Below are 19,992 nucleotides of genomic sequence, written 5' to 3' on the forward strand. Positions count from 1 at the left end.
ACAGAGAAGGCCCCATCATGGGTCACCAACAAAGAGGCAACCCTCAGTGTTCGATACCACCAGGAGGGCCTCTCCTGCTAATAAGTAGGGCCCGAGATGGATGATAATGGGGAAGGTGCTCTTTCATGTACTTTTAGGCACAGATGTGTGTGAACCAAGGAAGGACCAAGGTCCAGGGGCTTATTATGGTCCCTGGCCTCTCCCATTGGAAGGGTCAGGCTCCTGCCACTAAGGGTAGACGATGCTACTGGCCAAAAGGGAGAAATTGTCTAGCCTCACAAAAGTAGGGCAGCATTTTTTAAAAAAAGAATTTATTGGTTTTTTAAAAAGATAACAAATGTCAAATACAAAATACAAAATAAACAAAAACACTACAACAAAACTACAAAACTACAAAAACACAAAAAACATAACAAATAAACACTTAATCACCTATTCTTATCTTATTCCTAACATTGTTTTGGGACCTCCTCACGTCCTCTCTTCTGCGTACATTTCTAATTAACTATAGTAACTTTATAACATTGTAAATTCTTCTTTCTCAACTAATCTTAATCTTTATATATCATAATCATCATATACCTATAATCTTATTACTAACAAAAATGAACATAACACCATTCTAACTTCTTATATCCTATTTTAACCTAACTTCTCATTACTGTCGCCTTAAATATCCTCTGATTTCAATTTCAAATGTCTATCTTTTCACGTTGTTTCAAATAGTCTTTAAATTTCTTCCAATCCTCTTGCACCGTTTCTTCCCTCTGGTCTCGGAGTTTCGCGGTCAGTTCTGCGAGTTCCATGTATTCAATCATCTTCATCTGCCAATCTTCCACTGTTGGTAATTCTTCAGTTTTCCAGTTTTTAGCAATTAGAATCCTAGCAGCTGTTGTGGCATACATAAAAAATGTTCTATCTTTATTGGGGATGTCGTAATTGGAAGAAGGGCAGCATTTTAAGCAAAGCAGAATCGGGCAATGGAGCTTGTGAGGGCAGGAAGGAGGGGCAGAACATTCCCTCGCTTACCCACATCTCCAAAAAGGATAATGGAAGGTCCGTGGGGTGGTTGCTCACGAGTAACCAGGCAAAACTCCGACCTTTGTTTTGAAGCTTTTATTGTGCATGCTATTTACAGTGCAGAGCTACAAGTTCATGTCTGTATCAGTCACTCGCAGAATCTGGGAGTGGCCCCTTCCGGCTGTGACCCCAACATAAGAGTTTCGGTATTCCATATCTCTGCCTGCCCTCCCGGCGTTTCATCCCCCTGTGCACTTGGGGCACCGGAACTGGCGTGTCTCCCTGCCCGCCCACTGAGCAAGGGAGGTGCGGGGTCTCTCCAACACCCCCAGAGCCTCTGCTCTCCAGACCCGGTGCTGCCTGCCCCTCCCCACTGGAGACATCGCCGCTGCCTCCGCTGGAAGAGGAGGTGCTGCTGGTCAGGTGGGGCCAGGGCTCTCTGTAGCATCCCGAGAGCCCTTCCACCACCCTGCGCTGAGTCGGGGACAGTTCCCTGACAGATAACAAAGTTTAATCTCATATACGGATACCCTTTACAAACAATAAAGATTGATAAAAATAAAAGTATTCTCCACCTGTGAGTTCCATCATTATTGAGAATAAAGGTTCCACATAGACCAGACATTTGCACATGCAAACGCCACTGACCATGTGCCTCAATATTTTGCATAAGAAAATCATGCCACATGTTGAAAAGAAATTCAGAAAGAAATTATTCATTCAAGCTCTGCCCTTTGGGTACTTTTTCAAGAAGGGCAATTTGTGAAACCCCTGAATGCCAGCAATCCAAAATATTAAGATTAAGGATATTCTAGAATTTGGCAATACAGCCCTGAGCTGCTCTTAAGAGATGAGAAATAAGTTATTTACTTTTCAAATCCCATTCTGTTTCCATATTGGTTCAAAATTGCCAGGTGGAAAGATAGAGTAACAGTTTGTTTGTTTGTTTGTTTACCAAAGAGAACTCAGCAAATGCATTATTCCACAATTCCGCCACCTTTGAGCAGTCCCATCATGTGTGCTTATATGTACCTACCTCTCTTTGACTATTTGGCAGGGGTGGAATTGACAGGCGAGGCTTCCATCAGGATCATTACGACTCTCAGCACAATCACCTTTGAGAAGGTGGACTCTCACTACAAGTCTGGGATCCCCTTTACTGGGCAGGTAAGGCAGCAGGCTGAGAGATCCCCACTGTGCACGACCCCACAGCTGAATGTTTGTTCCCCGTACGCACTGGAACAGGAGGGTGGGCCAGGGTGGTTAGCAATTCAGCCCCCACCCCTCATCTCCAGTCCTGACCCCTGAGATGCCACCTCTGGGATCCTGATGCTATTTGTGTGTCCTCAACCTTCATCTGCATCCGCACCCACCTGGACTTATGGAACAGCCCAGGGGCGTACCCAGGATCAAAACTGGGGAGGGGGCGGGGGGCAAGCCATGGTCGTTCAGGTTGTAACATTTTGGCACGGAAAAGGCGAATGAAACCAACATTTTAAGAAAATTATATATAATTATAGCAGTGCTTTATTACAGTAGTTATTACAATTATTTGCTTGAATTTTATTTTTAATTTTTATTCTAGTTACATGTCTTATATTAATATCATTTTTCTTGGGTTTGAAGAAAACTTGTTCAAACTTTCATTTCAATCCGGTCTTGATTTTCCTTGAAGGATTTCCGATGGACGCTCATCAAACACAACCCAGTCAGTCTGTCCTCTCCCATTGTACTTCTGAGCCAGGTCTTTACCCTTTGAAAAGTATAGAAAGATCGTTCGACAGTAGCCGTGGTGGACAGGAAAGCACTTAAAATACTGATCAACTAGCGGCGGGCGGCTCAGTTTATATAGTGACACGGAACTCACTAGACCCCTCTAGAAGATTCCCTCTTCTCTCTGCTAGAGCCCGCTAGAGGACTCTCCCTCCCTTGAATCCCACTGGCTGGCTGACATAGATTCCTCTACCAGTCGCTAGGTGGCTCTAGATACTTCTCGGTTTTTACACCATTTCAGTGTGGTAAACAACTGATTATTCGCCATCGCCCTACCTAATTTTGTTTCATTTCGTTTCATCACTTTATAACCATTATTTTTTTTTTGCTTCGGGGGGGGGGGCAGCTGCCCCCCCTGCCCCTTGCTGGGTACGCCCATGGAACTGCCCCTACAGATAGTCATCTCCCTCAGAGGCGGAGCAAGGTGGGTGCGGTGGGTGCAGCCCGCCCCGGGTGTCATTCCCGAGGGGTGTGTGTGACATTGCTGTGCGCCCCCCGGGATGCTTGCCGTGGGCAGTGCGCCCCCAGGTGGCACACTCCCCGGGGCGCTCAGCGCGGGCGGCAGCACAGCACACCTCCTGGAATGCTCATCGCAGGTGGCACACCCCTGGGACGCTCACCTCGCCCCCCTGGGATGCTTGCCCCACCCCTTGGGATGTTCGCCTCACCCTTGCGGGCGGCTAGCCCCGCCCCCCAGGTTCACACCACTCTGGGTGCCGGAGCAACTAGCTCCGCCACTGATCTCCCTCCCAATTCATATGGGCTTACTACTAAAATGAGGATTTTCTATTTTTCTATTACGTTTTATTGTAATTCATATTTTGTATTAGCTGCCCTGAGCCCGGCCCTGGCCAGGGAGGGTGGGGTATAAATAAAATTATTATTATTATTATTATTATTATTATTATTATTATTATTAATTAATTATTGTTATACCAAACTGCTATACGTATTGCTTTTGCCCTGCTAGGTGAAGCTTATGGATGCTGCCAAAGTGCCAATTGCCAATGAAACAATTCAGATTAGGGTACATCTAACTGGAACCACCACCAACTACACAACTGATGACCAGGGACGAGCCCAGTTTTCCATAGACACTGATAACTTCACAGGTCCTGAACTCAAGATCCAGGTGAGTGTTCAAGGGGATTGAGAACTTAATAAGGCAGCTTTATACTCTGCAAGCACGACACACGGGAATATCATAGAATCATGTCTTAAAGTTGGAAGGGTCCCAAGGGTCATCTAGATCAACTCCCTGCAATGCAGGAATCTCAGCTAAAGCATTCATGACAGACGGCCATCTAACCTCTCCAATATCAACTGGAGGTTGAATTTTTTAAAAAATGCTTTGAGTTTCATTTTCCTGTGGCTCCTGCTTTTCTCTTTTCTCTTTCTCCTTCATCACCTTTTCTGGATTTGCCATTTCCCGTTAATTTCATTCTTGCTCTTTCCATTTCTGAAACCAGAATACGCCTCCAGGAAACGTATTGGGACTAGAAAAATATCCCCAAGGGCTGGGACTGTGTAAGTGATAGCAGAAATGGCTGTTGGGTTGATACGTTTGACTCTTATTTTCTCCTAATGGTGTGTGTTGGTTGCTGGGCATGCAAATAGGTCTGAGATGAGTCTCGAACTGGTGTAATATCACAAAGTTGATATCACACTCACCAAGGCACCGATGATTCCCTAATACAGGAACAACAAGGATTTATTTTCTCCAGTCCCTGAGCACCTGCCATTTTCCTCTCTTTCTTTCTGTTTGCCAGGCAACTTATAAACCAAACTCTGCATGTGAACGGGGCTGGATCAATTCCCATCACCAGGGTGCATTTCATTCAGCGTGGCGTTTTTACTCACCAAGCCAAAGCTACGTCCACATTGAGCGTGTTCTTGGGCCCTTAAGCTGTGGTCAGACTCAGACGCTCCGGGTCCATTATATTCTGAATTCAACTGTCGTAAAAGAGCCGGAGGTCGTCTTTTACTATTTGGTAAGCCTAGACAGAGTGGCCTTTCTTTGGCAGGGACTTGGGAGTGGGCCTTCTCAGTGGCTGCCCGGTTTAGGGAAGTTTTTAATGTTTGATGTTTTATCCTATTTTTAATATTCTATTGGAAGTCGCCCACAGTGGCTGGGGAAATGTATAAACAAACAAACAAACAGACAAACAAACAAATTATTATTATTATTATTATTATTATTATTATTCAAAACAAAATCGAAAATTCTTTCTAGTAGCACCTTAGAGACCAACTGAGTTAGTTGCTGGTATGAGCTTTCGTGTGCATGCACACTTCTTCAGATACACTGAAACAGAAGTCACCAGATCCTTAAATATAGTGGGGGAGTGGGGAGGGGTATTACTCAGAAGGGTGGTGGGAATGGGTGATAGGCTGATAAGTGTGGAAAACCTGTTGACGACTCTAAACGGCTGCAATTAGTCTTGCAGGGAAGGGGTGAGATGGCTAAAGATGGCTTGTTATGTATAATGAGATAAGAATCCAATGTCTTTGTTCAAACCAGGTTTCTCCATGGTTTTAAGTTTGGTGATTAGTTGCAATTCAGCCACTTCTCTTTCCAGTCTATTTCTGAAATTTCTTTGTATTAAAACAGCTACTTTGAGATCTTTTATAGAATGTCCTGGGAGATTGAAGTGTTCTCCTACTGGTTTCTCTGTCTTGTGATTCCTGATATCAGATTTATGTCCATTTATCCTTTGGCGTAGGGTTTGGCCTGTTTGTCCAATATAGAGAGCTGAAGGGCACTGTTGGCATTTGATTGCATACACAATGTTGGAAGATGAGCAATTAAATAGTCCTGAGATGGTGTGTTTGATGTTGTTGGGACCAGCAACTAACTCAGTTGGTCTCTAAGGTGCTACTAGAAAGAATTTTCGATTTTGTTTTGACTATGGCAGACCAACACGGCTACCCACCTGTAACTGGAACCATTATTATTATTATTACTCCTTTCATAGAGAAGTTAGACTGGCTCCCTCGTTGTCCGTCTGCCTGCTGTTTTATTCCGACAGGCCTTTGCGAACTGACTGGTTTTTTTTTTTTAAGGAAAGGACTTTAAATAGTGCTCATTCAAATCCATTTTCAGCTGCCGACTATGTTTGATTTCTAATTGCAAAGATAGGCTCAAGCATGCAGTGGTACCTCAGGTTACAAACACCTCGGGTTACAAACACTTCGGGTTACAAACTCCGCTAACCTGGAAGTAGTACCTCGGGTTAAGAACTTTGCCTCAGGATGAGAACAGAAATCGTGCGGCGGCAGCAGCAGCTTGAGGCCCCATTAGCTAAAGTGGTACCTCAGGTTAAGAACGGTTTCAGGTTAAGAACGGACCTCCGGAACGAATTAAGATCGTAACCCGAGGTACCGCTGTAATGGCAATTCATGTTGTACTACCAGGAGAGAGGTTGTTTCTGGAAGCCACCGGCTCCCTGTATGTAAGAACTGCTGGCATATCAGTGTAAACAGATGTTTGCCTCCGTCCTCCATCCTCATCCAGCTTGTAGGCAGGATGCTGAGCTAGATGGGCCATTGGCCGGACCCAGCAGGCTGTTGTGATCTTCTGCTTTTATCAGGACTTTTCTGCCTTCCATGCAGGTGATGTCTAAGGGGAACATTGTCCGATCAGGGACCCATATTCTGCCTGTGGAGCACAGAGAAGGTACCGGTAAGTGGCACCCTATTCCAATTTCCTCCCTTCATTCTTAGTGACCTTTCCAAAAAAAATTATAAACCCAGGTGATAACGAAAACCCACACCTTAGTACAATGCCACCACATATGCTGCCATGTGCCCTTGTGGTTCTTGCATGACATGCTTCAGAGTTTCCTCAAATTTATATTCATGGACAATATCATTTTATACTCATGAATTGTAATCTTTCTCCTCCTCCCTCTCTTCCCCCTTGGAAATTTTGTGTCAGTGCGCTATGCCAATCGTTTGGGGTTCCCTTTTCAGTCAGCAGCGTCACCCAGAAAGTCTCCCAGTTCAGCTCATCTGTGGGAATAAACACCTCACCCATTCCAGTTCTGCTTAAAGTATCGATGGAAGAATTAACGTTTACAACTTATACAACTGCTGGCCTAAGGAAAATAAAGTAAAACTATGTACAGAGAATTCCTTCCAGTAGCACCTTAGAGACCAACTAAGTTTGTTCTTGGTATGAGCTTTCGTGTCCATGCACACTTCTTCAGATACACACGAAAGCTCATTCCAAGAACAAACTTAGTTGGTCTCTAAGGTGCTACTGGAAGGATTTTTATTTTATTTTATTTTATTTTGACTATGGCAGACCAACACGGCTACCTACCTGTATATGTAGAGAGAATCATTCCTCCTCCCTGCTCTGCAGCCATCTGAGCAGAGTAGCAACCACACCTCCTCCTTCAGAGCCTGTCTTATAAAGAAGTCTGTAGCTACGGAAACCCTGCTTGTTGCTGGGGAAGACCTGTTGCTAGCAGAAAACTTGTTGCTAGGGGCAGATTTGTTGTTAGGGGCAAAACCATGCAAGGATCATTTCAGGTCTATTTTTAGACTTACACTAACATTTCGTTATCTACCAGCCAAAGGGGTGTTTTCTCTGGACCTCGCTGTTAACATGGACATTGCTCCGTTGGCTCGTTTGCTTCTCTACACGGTTTTGCCCAGTAAAGAAGTAGTGGCTCATTCGGCAGATGTCACCGTGGAGAACTGCTTCGCAAACAAGGTATGGTTGTGGGGACCAGGGGCATAGCAAGGGGGTGGGGGGAGGGCTGCCCCGGTTTCCATAATGGAGGAGGTGACAAATTATCAAGGAACAATTTTTGGGGGGCGGGGTTGATATCCCTTTGTTGTTTCAGAAATTACCGTATTTTTCGGTCCATAAGGCGCTCCGGACCACAAGATGCACTTTAAAGGGGGAAAGTCAGAAAAAAATATTTTCCTGGTTTTCCTCCTCTAAAAAACAGGGAGGGGAGCGATGGAGGGGGAGCCCCTTCTCCCTTCACAGTGGCTCTCCCCGCTTCCTTAAAGGGACATGGGGACGAGGGGAGAACGGTTTCTCCCCTCCTCCCCATGTCCCTTTAAAGCAAGAGGGGATGAGCCTGCTTTTGGCAAAGGGGCGCAGGGTGGTGGAAAAAGCTGCAGCATCCCCGCTGTTTCCTCCACCACCCCGTGCCTTGCACTGATCCCAAAATCCTGCTTTTGGGATCGGCGGGCAGCGCATGGGGTGCTGGAGGAAATCCTCCACCAACCTCCCTGCCGCCCACCGATCCCAAAAGCAGGCATCGCAGCTGCCTCCCCCCACCTCCCGCCGAACGCTGCGGGGGATGGGGGGAGGCAGTGGGAGCAAAGCCTTCGCTCCATAAGGCGCACAGGGATTTCCCCTTCCTTTTTAGGAGGAAAAAAGTGTGTCTCATGGAGCGTAAAATAGGGTATCCATTGCTCCGCCCCGTGCTTCGCTGTTTTGCAACTTTAACAACAGCTTCAAAAATCACTCCGCCCCAATAAATAACCTGTTTTCACAATTTTTGTTCAAATGTCCTTTATGCCTCCAGGTGAATCTGCGGTTCTCTGATGCTGAAGGCCTCCCTGCCAGCAAAACTCACGTCCATCTTGCTGCCTCCAAAGGCTCCCTTTGTGCTGTCCATGCTGTGGATAAGAGTGTCTTTCTCTTGAAGCCTGAAGCTCAGATATCCCCTAAGACTGTGAGTCAAATCTGCTTCTGAAGCTGTCTTCAGGTGTCACATTCCTAGAGCCACTTTTGCGCTCCCCTGCCGTGGGGTGTGCTGATGTCATGTACACGAGCCAGGTGGCATGTATGCCCAGCGCAGAGCTGTCAACTTTCCCCTTTTCTTGCGAGGAATCCTATTCGGAATAAGGGAGTTTTCCTCTTAAAAAGGGAAAAGTTGACAGCTATGGCCCAGTGTGCTGACGTCGCATGGCCCTGGCCCCCTCAATCGCAGGGGCAAGACCATATATCTCCAAAAACACTTCCTTTGCCAAGGAAGCCAAACTCTGGATAATCACTAGAACCTCTGGAGCCTCTCGTTTTTCAGAGACTGGGGTGCATGCAACAATTTAAAAAAAAACTAAGTTTCATCCCAGTTATATGCCGGACTGATAAACTGAGGACCGGGGATGCATAGGACTTCTGTATCCACTTTTGAAAAAGTTTGGCAAAGTGTTGAATGGACCCGTTCCTTTCTGTCCAAACTGTGTCCTGGAAACCAAGTCTCGCGAGGCATAGTTGAGTACCAGTATGTTTAGCCTGGGGAAAGGGAAGACTGAGGGGTGAGGCTGAAGATAGGGCAAGCTTGTTTTCTGCTGCTGCGGAGGGCGGGACCCGAGTCAATGGCTCCAAATTACAAGAAAGGATATTCCAACCAAATATTGGGAATAACTTTCTGGTGGTCAGAGCTGTTCTAGAGTAGGACGGACTAACTTGGAAGGTGGTGGACTCCCTTTCGTTGGAGGTTTTTAAGCAGAGGTTGGATGCCTTGTATGATGTAGTTGAGATTTGCACATTGCAGGGGGTCTGACCAGATGATCCATTGGGCTCCCTTCCGCCCCCCGCAATCCCCGCCTACAGCCAGCAGTGAAAAAAAGCCGCTGAAAGAGGGGGCTTTCCCCCTTTCAGTGGCTTTTTTCGCCACTGCGGCTTTTTTCGCCACTGCGCTCCCTGTGGTGGCGGGAAATGGAGAGGGGCGGGCCAACGAGGAAGGGTGTCATCCCGCTCACTGGCCCGCCCCTCTCCATGCCCCGGGGCCGGCTCCACTCAGGGAGCGCAGTGGCAAAAAAACCCCCACTGCGTTACCTGAGCCACCCGGGTGGAAGCGTCGCTCTGTGCGCATGCTGTTGTAACATGGGGATCGTGATTCAGCAAGTGATTTCATCTCTGACATAACAGGCAGGAGACAGCTTCTTTATGTAACACTCTTTATTCAGACAAACAAGACTGGGGAACTGAGGAGAGGGAGATACATTTATAGGGACAGTAGACGATACATTTTGGAGGGAACAATCTCAAGCAATCACAAAGCTGCCTTTTGGTGGGAACCAATAAGACTGAGGATCCAAATGCAGCAACTTGAATGAACCAATAGTAACTGTTCCTTCTGGAAAGCAGTTACTTTCCCATAATGTGAATACAGACAATAGTAATCAGATATGATAACCCTTGAATCAATACACAACAAATAGAATTATATAATAGAAATGACTTGATATGCAATTGCACTATACAGAGTACCTAAATTTCCGTCCCTACGCCCCGGTCCCTTCCTAAGAAGGTGATTCTATGAATGTGTGGCCTCTGTAATGGAGTCTGCAATCCCCTGGAAGCAATAGCAGAGAGGTCTGCTGATGACTTCACCCCTAGAAGAAGAAGAGGAGGAGTTTGGATTTGATATCCCGCTTTTATCACTACCCGAAGGGAGTCTCAAAGCGGCTAACAATCTCCTTTCCCTTCCTCCCCCACAAGAAACACTCTGTGAGGTGAGTGGGGCTGAGAGACGTCAGAGAAGTGTGACTAGCCCAAGGTCACCCAGCAGCTGCATGTGGAGGAGCGGAGACGCGAACCCAGTTCCCCAGATTATGAGTCTACCGCTCTTAACCACTACACCACACAGGTGTTGGATTGGTGCTGTTAACAGTTGTCAACAGGTTTACCATACCCATTGAGCCAGTCACCCATCTCCTACTACCCTTCTGAGAAATACCCCACCCCACCCTCCTACTATATATAAGGGTATGGTTACTTCTGCTTCAGTGTATCTGAAGAAGTGTGTATGCATACGAAAGCTTATACCAGAACAAAGTTAGTTGGTCTCTAAGGTGCTACTGAACAATTTATTTATTTTTATTTCAACTTTGCAAGAGGTGTTGAAACTGCGGGTGGTTGGATAGTAACAATGGAATGGCCTCAGTGCTGGGGTGCACATTTTTATTCTTATTTATTTATGATTATTACTGTGTGTGTGTGTATAATAAAAAATAGCAGGGGCATTTTAGGACATGCTTAATTGTGGCTGCTTTTGTGGTCAGGTTTATGATCTGCTCCCCGTGAAGAACCTCCGAGGTTACGTCTACGGGCAGCACAACCTGGAAAAACCGAGAGATGGTCCATGTGCGGTTGGGAAAAATATTGTTGTGGGAGACATCAGCTACAGACCTGATCCTTTTCATTGGAATGAAGCTGACGTCTATGACATTTTCAAGGTGAGTGCCAAAGGACCCACTGCATTGGCATGAGACTCTTAATCACAGGGCCATGGGTTTGAGCCCCATGTGGGTGAAAGAGTCTTGCATTGCAGGAGTTTGGGGTAGGTGATCCTTGTGGTCCCCTCCAACTCTATGATTTTTTGGGGGAGTGAAATGTCTGCCAGGAAAAGGAGGGCACATTGTAGGGACCCACCATGTGACAGTGGCAGCTCAGCCACCCAAAATCTAGGGCTGTAAGGAAGCATCATGTTGCATTCCACCCCGCATATGTCGCATGCAGCAGTGATTCCATGGAAACTGGTACCAGAGCCTGCAATAAACCCAGATGCCAACTTTGCTGCCACATACACCCGGACAACACCATTACTGGCCCCAACAACATCAAACATACCATCTCGGGACTATTTAGTTGCTCATCTTCCAACATTGTGTATGCAATCAAATGCCAACAGTGCCCTTCAGCTCTCTATATTGGACAAACAGGCCAAACACTACGCCAAAGGATAAATGAGCATAAATCTGGAATCTCAAGACAGAGAAACCAGTAGGAGAACACTTCAGTCACCCAGGACATTCTATACAACATCTCAAAGTAGCTGTCTTATTACAAAGGAATTTCAGAAATAGACTGGAAAGAGAAGTTGCTGAATTGCAACTTATTACCAAACTTAAAGGCATGGTGGGACTTGGTCTGAATAGAGACATTGAATTCTTATCTCATTGTACATGAAAAAGCTATTTTTAGCCATCTCAACCCTTGCTTTTTCCTATAAGACCAACTGCAGTTGTTTACAGTCATCAACAGGTTTACCACACCTATCAGCCAATCACCCATTCCCACCACCCTTCTGAGTAATACCCCTCCCCACCCTCTCGCTATATATAAGGGTCTGGTGACTTCTGTTTCAGTGTATCTGAAGAAGTGTGCATGCACACGAAAGCTCATACCAAGAACAAACTTAGTTGGTCTCTAAGGTGCTACTGGAAGGATTTTTTGTTTGTTTGTTTGTTTCGACTACGGCAGACCAACACTGCTACCTACCTGTAACTAGATCCATTCTCCTGCAGTTTATTTTCCACCAAAAACTATTGTCCTCTGCGGAAAAATTATGTAACCTAATGCAAGCACATAAAGAAGAGTCTGCTGGATCAGGCCAGTGCATTTAGTCCAGTGTTGTGTTCTCACATTGCTCCGAGCACAAGAGCCCTTCCCCCCCTCTGGTTTCCAGTAACTGGTATTCAGAAGCATCACTGCCTCCAACTGTGGAGGCAAAGCATCACCATCATGGCTCATAGGCACCGATAGCCTTTCCCCCTAATTTGTCTGATCCTCTGAGCCATCCACGTTGGCGGCCATCGTTCCCTCCTGTGGAAGCGAGTTTCAAAGTTGAACTAGGTAAAAGGTAAAGATAAAGGACCCCTGGATGGTTGTTGTTGTTGTTCAGTCGTTCAGTCGTGTCCGACTCTTCGTGACCCCATGGACCAGAGCACGCCAGGCACGCCTATCCTTCACTGCCTCCCGCAGTTTGGCTAAACTCATGCTAGTTGCTTCGAGAACACTGTCCAACCATCTCATCCTCTGTCGTCCCCTTCTCCTTGTGCTCTCCATCTTTCCCAACATCAGGGTCTTTTCCAGGGAGTCTTCTCTTCTCATGAGGTGGCCAAAGTACTAGAGCCTCAACTTCAGGATCTGTCCTTCTAGTGAGCACGCAGGGCTGATTTCTTTAAGGTTGGATAAGTTTGATCTTCTTGCAGTCCATGGCACTCTCAAGAGTCTCCTCCAGCACCATAATTCAAAAGCATCAATTGTTTAGCGATCAGCTTTCTTTATGGTCCAGCTCTCACTTCCATACATCACTACTGGGAAAACCATAGCTTTAACTATACGGACCTTTGTCGGCAAGGTGATGTCTCTGCTTTTTTAGATGTCATTGCTTTCCTCCCAAGAAGCAGGCGTCTTTTGATTTCATGACTGCTGTCACCATCTGCAGTGATCATGGAGCCCAAGAAAGTAAAATCTCTTACTGCCTCTATTTCTTCCCCTTCTATTTGCCAGGAGGTGATGGGACCAGTGGCCATGACCTTAGTTTTTTTGATGTTGAGCTTCAGACCATATTTTGCGCTCTCCTCTTTTACCCTCATTAGAAGGTTCTTTAATTACTCCTCACCGGACGGTTAAGTCCAGTCAAAGGTGACTATGGGGTTGCGGCGCTCATCTCGCTTTCAGGACAAGGGAGACGACGTTTGTCCACAGACAGCTTTCCAGGTCATGTGGCCAGCATGACTGAACCGCTTCTGGTACAATGAGATGGAGGCCAGAGCACACGGAAACACCATTTACCTTCCTGCTGCAGCAGTACCTATTTACCCTGTTTCTCCTAAAATAAGACATAGCCATAAAATAAGCCATAGCAGGATTTCTATGCATTTGCGAAATATAAGCCGTTCCCCGAAAATAAGCCATACCCCGAAAATAAGCCATAGTGATGCAACACCTCCCATTAAAACAGCCTGGAGAGGCGTGGCTATGCAGCGTACTGATGCGACGCGGTTAAAATAAGACATCCCCTGAAAATAAGCCATACTGTGTTTTGTTGAGCGAAAAAAAATATAAGACGGTGTCTTATTTTAGGAGAAACACGGTATCTGCTTGCACTGGCGTGCTTTCAAACTGCTAGGTTGGCAGGAGCTGGGACTGAGCAACAAGAGCTCAATCCTTCACAGGGATTCAAATCGCCGACCTTCTGATCGGCAAGCCCAAGAGGCTCAGTGCTTTAGACCACAGCGCCACCCGCATCCCTACAGTTGAACTAGGCACCATGTGAATAACTACTTTTTGAATCCGTCCTGAATCTTTCAACATTCAGTTTCACTGGATGCCCATGAGTTCTAATGTCATGAGAGTACTGCGTCCAGTTCTGGACACCACAATTTAAGATGTCAAAAAGCTGGAACGTGTACAGAGGAGGGCAACCACGATGATCAAGGGTCTGGAAACAGGTAGGTAGCCGTGTTGGTCTGACGCAGTCGAAATATACCCTGGCAATCAATGGGGTGACAGATGTCACAGCCAGATCGCCCTCACATCCAATATGAAATAAACAACAGGTTTCCCAAACCCATTGAGTCAATCATCCATCTCCCACTATATATAAGGGTCTGGTGACTTCTGTTTCAGTGTATCTGAAGAAGTATGCATGCACACGAAAGCTTATACCAAGAACAAACTTAGTTGGACCCAGGTGGCGCTCTGAGTTAAACCACAGAGCCTAGGGCTTGCCGATCAGAAGGTTGGCGGTTCGAATCCCTGTGACGGGGTGAGCTCCCGTTGCTCAGTCCCAGCTCCTGCCCACCTAGCAGTTCGAAAGCACGTCAAAGTGCAAGTAGATAAACAGGTACCGCTCCGGTGGGAAGGTAAACGGCGTTTCCGTGCACTGCTCTGGTTCGCCAGAAGCCATGCTGGCCACATGACCCGGAAGCTGTCTGTGGACAAATGCTGGCTCCCTTGGCCTATAGAGCGAGATGAGCGCGGCAACCCCAGAGTCGGACATGACTGGACCTAATGGTCTGGGTCCCCTTTACCTTTTTAAGGTGCTACTGGACGTTTTTTTTTATTTTTTTATTTTATATATTTCAAGGTCTGGAAACCAAGCCTTATGAGGAATGGTTGAAGGAGCTGGGCCTGTTTAGCCTGGAAAAGAGGCTGAGGAGCCCTTCAAATATTTCAAGGGCTGTCACATGAAAGAGGGAGCGAGCTTGTCTTCTCCTGCTCTGGAGGGTAGGGGCTGGACCAATGGCTCCAAGTTACAAGAAGGGAGATTCCGACTAATCATTAGGAAGAACTTTCTGACAGTAAGAGCTGTATGGCAGTGGAACCGACTCCCATGAGAGGTGGTGGACTCTTCTTCCTTGGAGGTTTTAAAGCAAAGTTTGGATGGCCACCTGTCCTGGATGCTTGAGCTGAGATTCCTGTGTTGCAGACGGTTGGATGGCCACTTGATGACCCTTCGGATCCCTTACGAATCTACAATTCTTTGATTCTATGAGAGAGGGAGAAGAATGTTTCTCTATCCCCCTGTATCCTTCCAGACCACCCAGCAGTGGGAAGACTTAGGAGGATGTTCAGCTCCTGAAGGGTTAATCCAGACTAGATAGAGGTTCTCCTAGTCAAGTATTCGGGAACAGAGACACAAATGCTGATCAGACATCCTGATCAAATCTGCAGATGACATCAAATTGGGAGGGGTGGCTAATACTCCAGAGGACAGGATCACACTTCAAAATGACCGTAACAGATTAGAGAACTGGGCCAAAGCAAACAAGATGAATTTTAACAGGGAAAAATGTAAAGTACTACACTCCGGCAAAAAAAATGAAAGGCACAAATACAGGATGGGTGACACCTGGCTTGAGAGCAGTACATGTGAAAAGGATCTAGGAGTCTTGGTAGACCATAAACTTGACATGAGTCAACAGTGTGACTCAGCAGCTAAAAAATAAGAGGTACTGGTCCAGTAAATGCTTCTGCTGCGCAGACCAGCAACACTTCTCTTTACAGAGCATTAAACAAGTCCAGCAGCGGGGTTCTTGGGGTAGCAATGAAGTAATGACACACGGGAGCTCAGCTTCCTAAAGACAGGTTTATTGTAGGCTGATAACAGAAACACTTCCGGAGCTTTCACTGTGCCACGCCCAAGAGGCAAAACGAAACAAACGCTCTGTATTTACTGAGCAGCTTAACAACTTAACGAGCTAAATCATGTGACCTTGCTAATCTGCCAGCGTTTCTGGTTTCAAACCCTAACACCCCCTCTCGCTGGCAAACAGGATTACTTCAGACCCATTTCTTCACAAAAATTTTCATGACGCTGAAACCCAAGTGGTTTTGTAAAACCATCAGCTTGATTTTCATGACTAGGACAGTAATTTAATTTAACAATTCCTGCTCTCACTGTTTGACAAATATTTTGAAGTGTTTATTTAACTCTTTGGCCATTTTTTTTACTTGTTCTTGCATCTTTGAAGTATAAATCAGATCATCTACATAAACAAGCAAAGATTCGCGAGCGTCTCCTGAACCTCAGAAATATAAGCAATTGTCAGTCTTGCTTCTGCTAAAACCAATGCCTACCAAAACGTCATTCAGACACTCATTCCAATTATGAGCAGATTGCCTGAGTCCATAAATGGATTTATGTAGTCTCCATACCTGATTTAATTTATTGTCTTTCAAACCTGGCAGTAGCTCCATATATAGCTCTTCAGCCAGGTCTGAATGAAGATAAGCAGTTGAGACATCAAATTGACTCACTTTTAATCCTTTCTGAGCAGCAACCACTAATAGTGCTCTCAGGGTTTCACTCCTTGAAGTGGGTGCATAAACTTCGGTGTAATGTAACCCCTTTCTTTGGGTAAAACCTCGAGCTACAAGCCTTGCTTTGTACTCTGGTTTCCCCATTGCTGTTGTCTTTATTCTATACACCCATCGGCAACTTACTGCCTTGGTACCTTCTGGCAGTTTGGCGATGGAAAACACACCAAGTTCCTTCATAGAATTTAATTCTTTTTTCATGGCCTCACGCCACCTACTGGCCTCTTCCTGGGGTAATTGCTCAACCTCCTCAAAACTTTCGGGTTCGGAATTCGCCAACCCTGCCCAAACACTAATAGCTTGATACCTCTCAGGAGGTTTTCCTTTGGTGGTACGCTTGGAGCGTCTTAACAGCTCCTGCGATGTTCCTTCAGTTGCCCCCTCTGACTCAGAATCACCTGTCGTCACTTGTTTGTCACTAGTAGTTGAGGAACTTTCTGATTCTGATTTTATACGTCTCCCTTGCTGTACAGGTGAACTTTCAGAGCTAGATGATTCTGACTTTACAGACTTGTGTGAACTAGACGGTTTTTCACCCTCGTCCTCAGACTCAAATTCCTCAGCCTGTTCTGGAACTAATAACTTCCCTGGGGCCTGTGTTTGATCGTTACTGTTCACCACATCAAATAATATGGCAGGATTTCCATGTATTCTATTCCAACCATCCTGTTCACAAAATTCAGCACTTCTGCTGATTGTGACTTTCGTTTGATTGCCTTCCACATTCACAAATCTCCAACCTTTTGTGTTTGTTTGATAACCACAGAAAAACATTTCTTTAGATCTAGGATTACCTTTCTTACGTTGTGCCCTAGGCACCAGTACATAAGCACGACATCCAAAAACTCTTAGATGATCAATTTTTGGTTTTTTCCCAAATAACATGAAGTAAGGAGTGTTGCCTACTGTGACGTTATACACTCTGTTAAAAGTATAATTTGCATACAGTGCAGCCTCAGCCCCAAAACGCTGTCGAAGTCCAGAATCAAACAATAAAGCAGCAATGGCTTCTTGTAATGTTCGGAATTTTCTTTCCGCAACTGCGTTCTCCTGGGGTGAATAAGGATTGGTAAGCCTATGAACTATACCTTTCCTTTTTAACCATGTCTCTAGCTTGTGGTTTACAAACTCCCCACCACGATCTGATTGTATTTTACGTACCCTAGTGTCAAATTTACACTCTACTTCTTCAATCCAATCCATTAGAATTGAAGCTGCTTGTGATTTTTCTTTCAGAAAGAAAACCCAACTAGCCCTCGAAAAATCATCCACCAGAATTTGTATAAATCTCGCACCTCCAAGCGATTTGATTGGCATTGGTCCACACACATCTGTGTGTACAAGTTCAAAGGGTTTCTTGCTTACTCTATCAGATCTAGGGTAGTTACATGTCTTAACCTTAGCCTGCTTACAAGCACAACAATCCAAAAAATTCGAAAAGGGTTTAATGTTACACCCCTCAGCTAAATCTGGCTTCTTTCTTACATACTTAAAGCATACATGAGCTAACCTTCTGTGTAGTAGATGTGCACAACCTGTATGAGGAGCCTTATTTACACACTTAGCTTGTGCTTCACCTGTTGAACACCTGCCTGCTGCTAACTGCTCTTCATCCAAAACAAAAAGCCCATCTTCACAGGGAATTTTAACCAGCTCCCTCCCCTGTTCTGAAATGGTGCACACATCATTTTCAAACTCAACCTTAAAACCACTTTTTTCCAGGCACGACACACTCAAAAGTCCATTCTTCATTCCTGGAAGAACAAAAACAGGAAGATTAGTTTGCAAACAATTAACATAAATTGTGCCTTTAAGGTTCATTTCTCGTTTACTATTGTCTGCTATAGTCACAGTTTTTGCAACTGGTAAGGTCTTGCAGTTCATCAGGCTGCCACAAGATGTTGCCGGAACTAAACTGTGACTTGCTCCACTATCAATAATCCATTTCAAGGTTTGTAGATTTCTTTTAGGGCTTTGTTGCGCTGCCATTGCAGATAGTCCCTTATCAGTACCTCCTCCCCCTCTGGGTCATTGGTTCTTGTAGTTCTCACGTCGTCTTCCCCGGTAGCTCCTAAAATTGGCTTTTGTCTGTTGAAATTCCTGTTGCTTTTCTGGACACTTTGCTATTAGATGAAACCTGCTGCCACATTGAAAACATGACTTGCTGGTCATAGCAGACACTTGTGAAGCTTCCTTACAGCTCTGCTTGCCAGTTCCCCCACGTTGGGAATTATCTGAACACCCAACACTTGGATTATCAGTATGCTTTCGATGATGTTGATACTCTTGCTCACACAATCTACCAGTCACATAATTCACATTCAGCTGGTCCTCTGGCAAAACTTGTAAAGTTAGTACTAAGTTTTCAAACCCTGCATGCAGGCTGCTAAGCAGAGTATAAACTTTAATATTTTCAGGAAAATTCACACCTAAAGACGACAACCGGTTAAAGTATTCAGTCATTTGTGACATGTGCTCAACCACACTGTTTCCCGGCTTCAATTTTAACCCATACAAAGCACATATAATATTCACCTTCTCTCCGGGCGTGGTTCTATGGTGAATACGCCTAAGGGCATCCCAAATTTCAAATGCAGACTGTAGGTCTTCAACATGGGGTAATTGAGAGTCCTCTATCGATACCATCAACATACATCTAGCTTTGGTATCTATTTTATCATGTTCTCTATTCTGAACATGTGCAGCAGCCTGTTGCTCTGGTGTGGCATCTGCTGCAACAGCCACAAATGGCTTTCGCCTCTGGACGTAGTCTGTCCACACTTCTTTAGCTTCTAACCAAACTTGAGCCCTCTTAGACCACTGCACGTAATTAGTGGAGTTCAACTTTGGAAAAGGAACCTGAAAATTTTCTGCTGCCATTCTTGAAGTCTGCTGCTACTCCCTCCGTGTGCCCTTGCTTCTCTTCCCCTTTGAGATTTAAATTACTCACTTTTCAGATGCTAGGAGCCTTCTCTGAAGCCTTTAAACTTCCCTCTGTTTCTTCACTAGCAACCTTCCACCGTCTGCTGTTTTTAGTAGGAAAAAAAACACACACACGAGGTTAAGCTAGCCTTTTGCAGCTAATTAAGCTGTAAATCTTCACTTATGCAGCTCCTTCAACTTTCACAGCCTCTTGGTTCCTGGATTTACAACCAAGCCAGTCTTCTTTCACAGGAAGGCTGCTTTCACTGTCTCTGCACACAACACAGCCACAAAAAAGTTCTGGTGTCCATAACCTAAGAGGTACTGGTCCAGTAAACGCTTCTGCTGCGCAGACCAGCAACACTTCTCTTTGCAGAGCATTAAACAAGTCCAGCAGTGGGGTTCTTGGTGCAGCAACGAAGTAATGACACACGGGAGCTCAGCTTCCTTAAGACAGGTTTATTGCAGGCTGATAACAGAAACACCTCCGGAGCTTTCACTGCGCCACGCCCAAGAGGCAAAACAAAACAAACGCTCTGTATTTACTGAGCAGCTTAACAACTTAACGACCTAAATCATGTGACCTTGCTAATCTGCCAGCGTTTCAGGTTTCAAACCCTAACAAAAAACCAATGCAATTATGGGCTGCATCAATAGGAGTATAGCATCTAGATCAAGGGAAGTAATAGTAC

The 19,992-nt window shown here is 45.4% G+C and overlaps 1 protein-coding gene across 1 annotated transcript in view; it reads left to right on the plus strand.

The window, feature by feature from the left end:
- The window catches only part of LOC117042828 (alpha-2-macroglobulin-like), a 69,362-nt gene that overhangs the window by 18,963 nt on the left and 30,407 nt on the right, over positions 1-19,992 (plus strand). Inside the window, exons 10-16 of the mRNA XM_033142485.1 lie at positions 2,078-2,187; positions 3,764-3,925; positions 4,563-4,784; positions 6,406-6,475; positions 7,371-7,513; positions 8,343-8,492; positions 10,831-11,004. Coding sequence (XP_032998376.1) covers positions 2,078-2,187; positions 3,764-3,925; positions 4,563-4,784; positions 6,406-6,475; positions 7,371-7,513; positions 8,343-8,492; positions 10,831-11,004 — 1,031 coding nt within the window. The remainder of the gene's footprint in view (positions 1-2,077; positions 2,188-3,763; positions 3,926-4,562; positions 4,785-6,405; positions 6,476-7,370; positions 7,514-8,342; positions 8,493-10,830; positions 11,005-19,992) is intronic.

Source organism: Lacerta agilis, chromosome 2, assembly GCF_009819535.1.
Source record: "Lacerta agilis isolate rLacAgi1 chromosome 2, rLacAgi1.pri, whole genome shotgun sequence".
NCBI lineage: Eukaryota > Metazoa > Chordata > Lepidosauria > Squamata > Lacertidae > Lacerta > Lacerta agilis.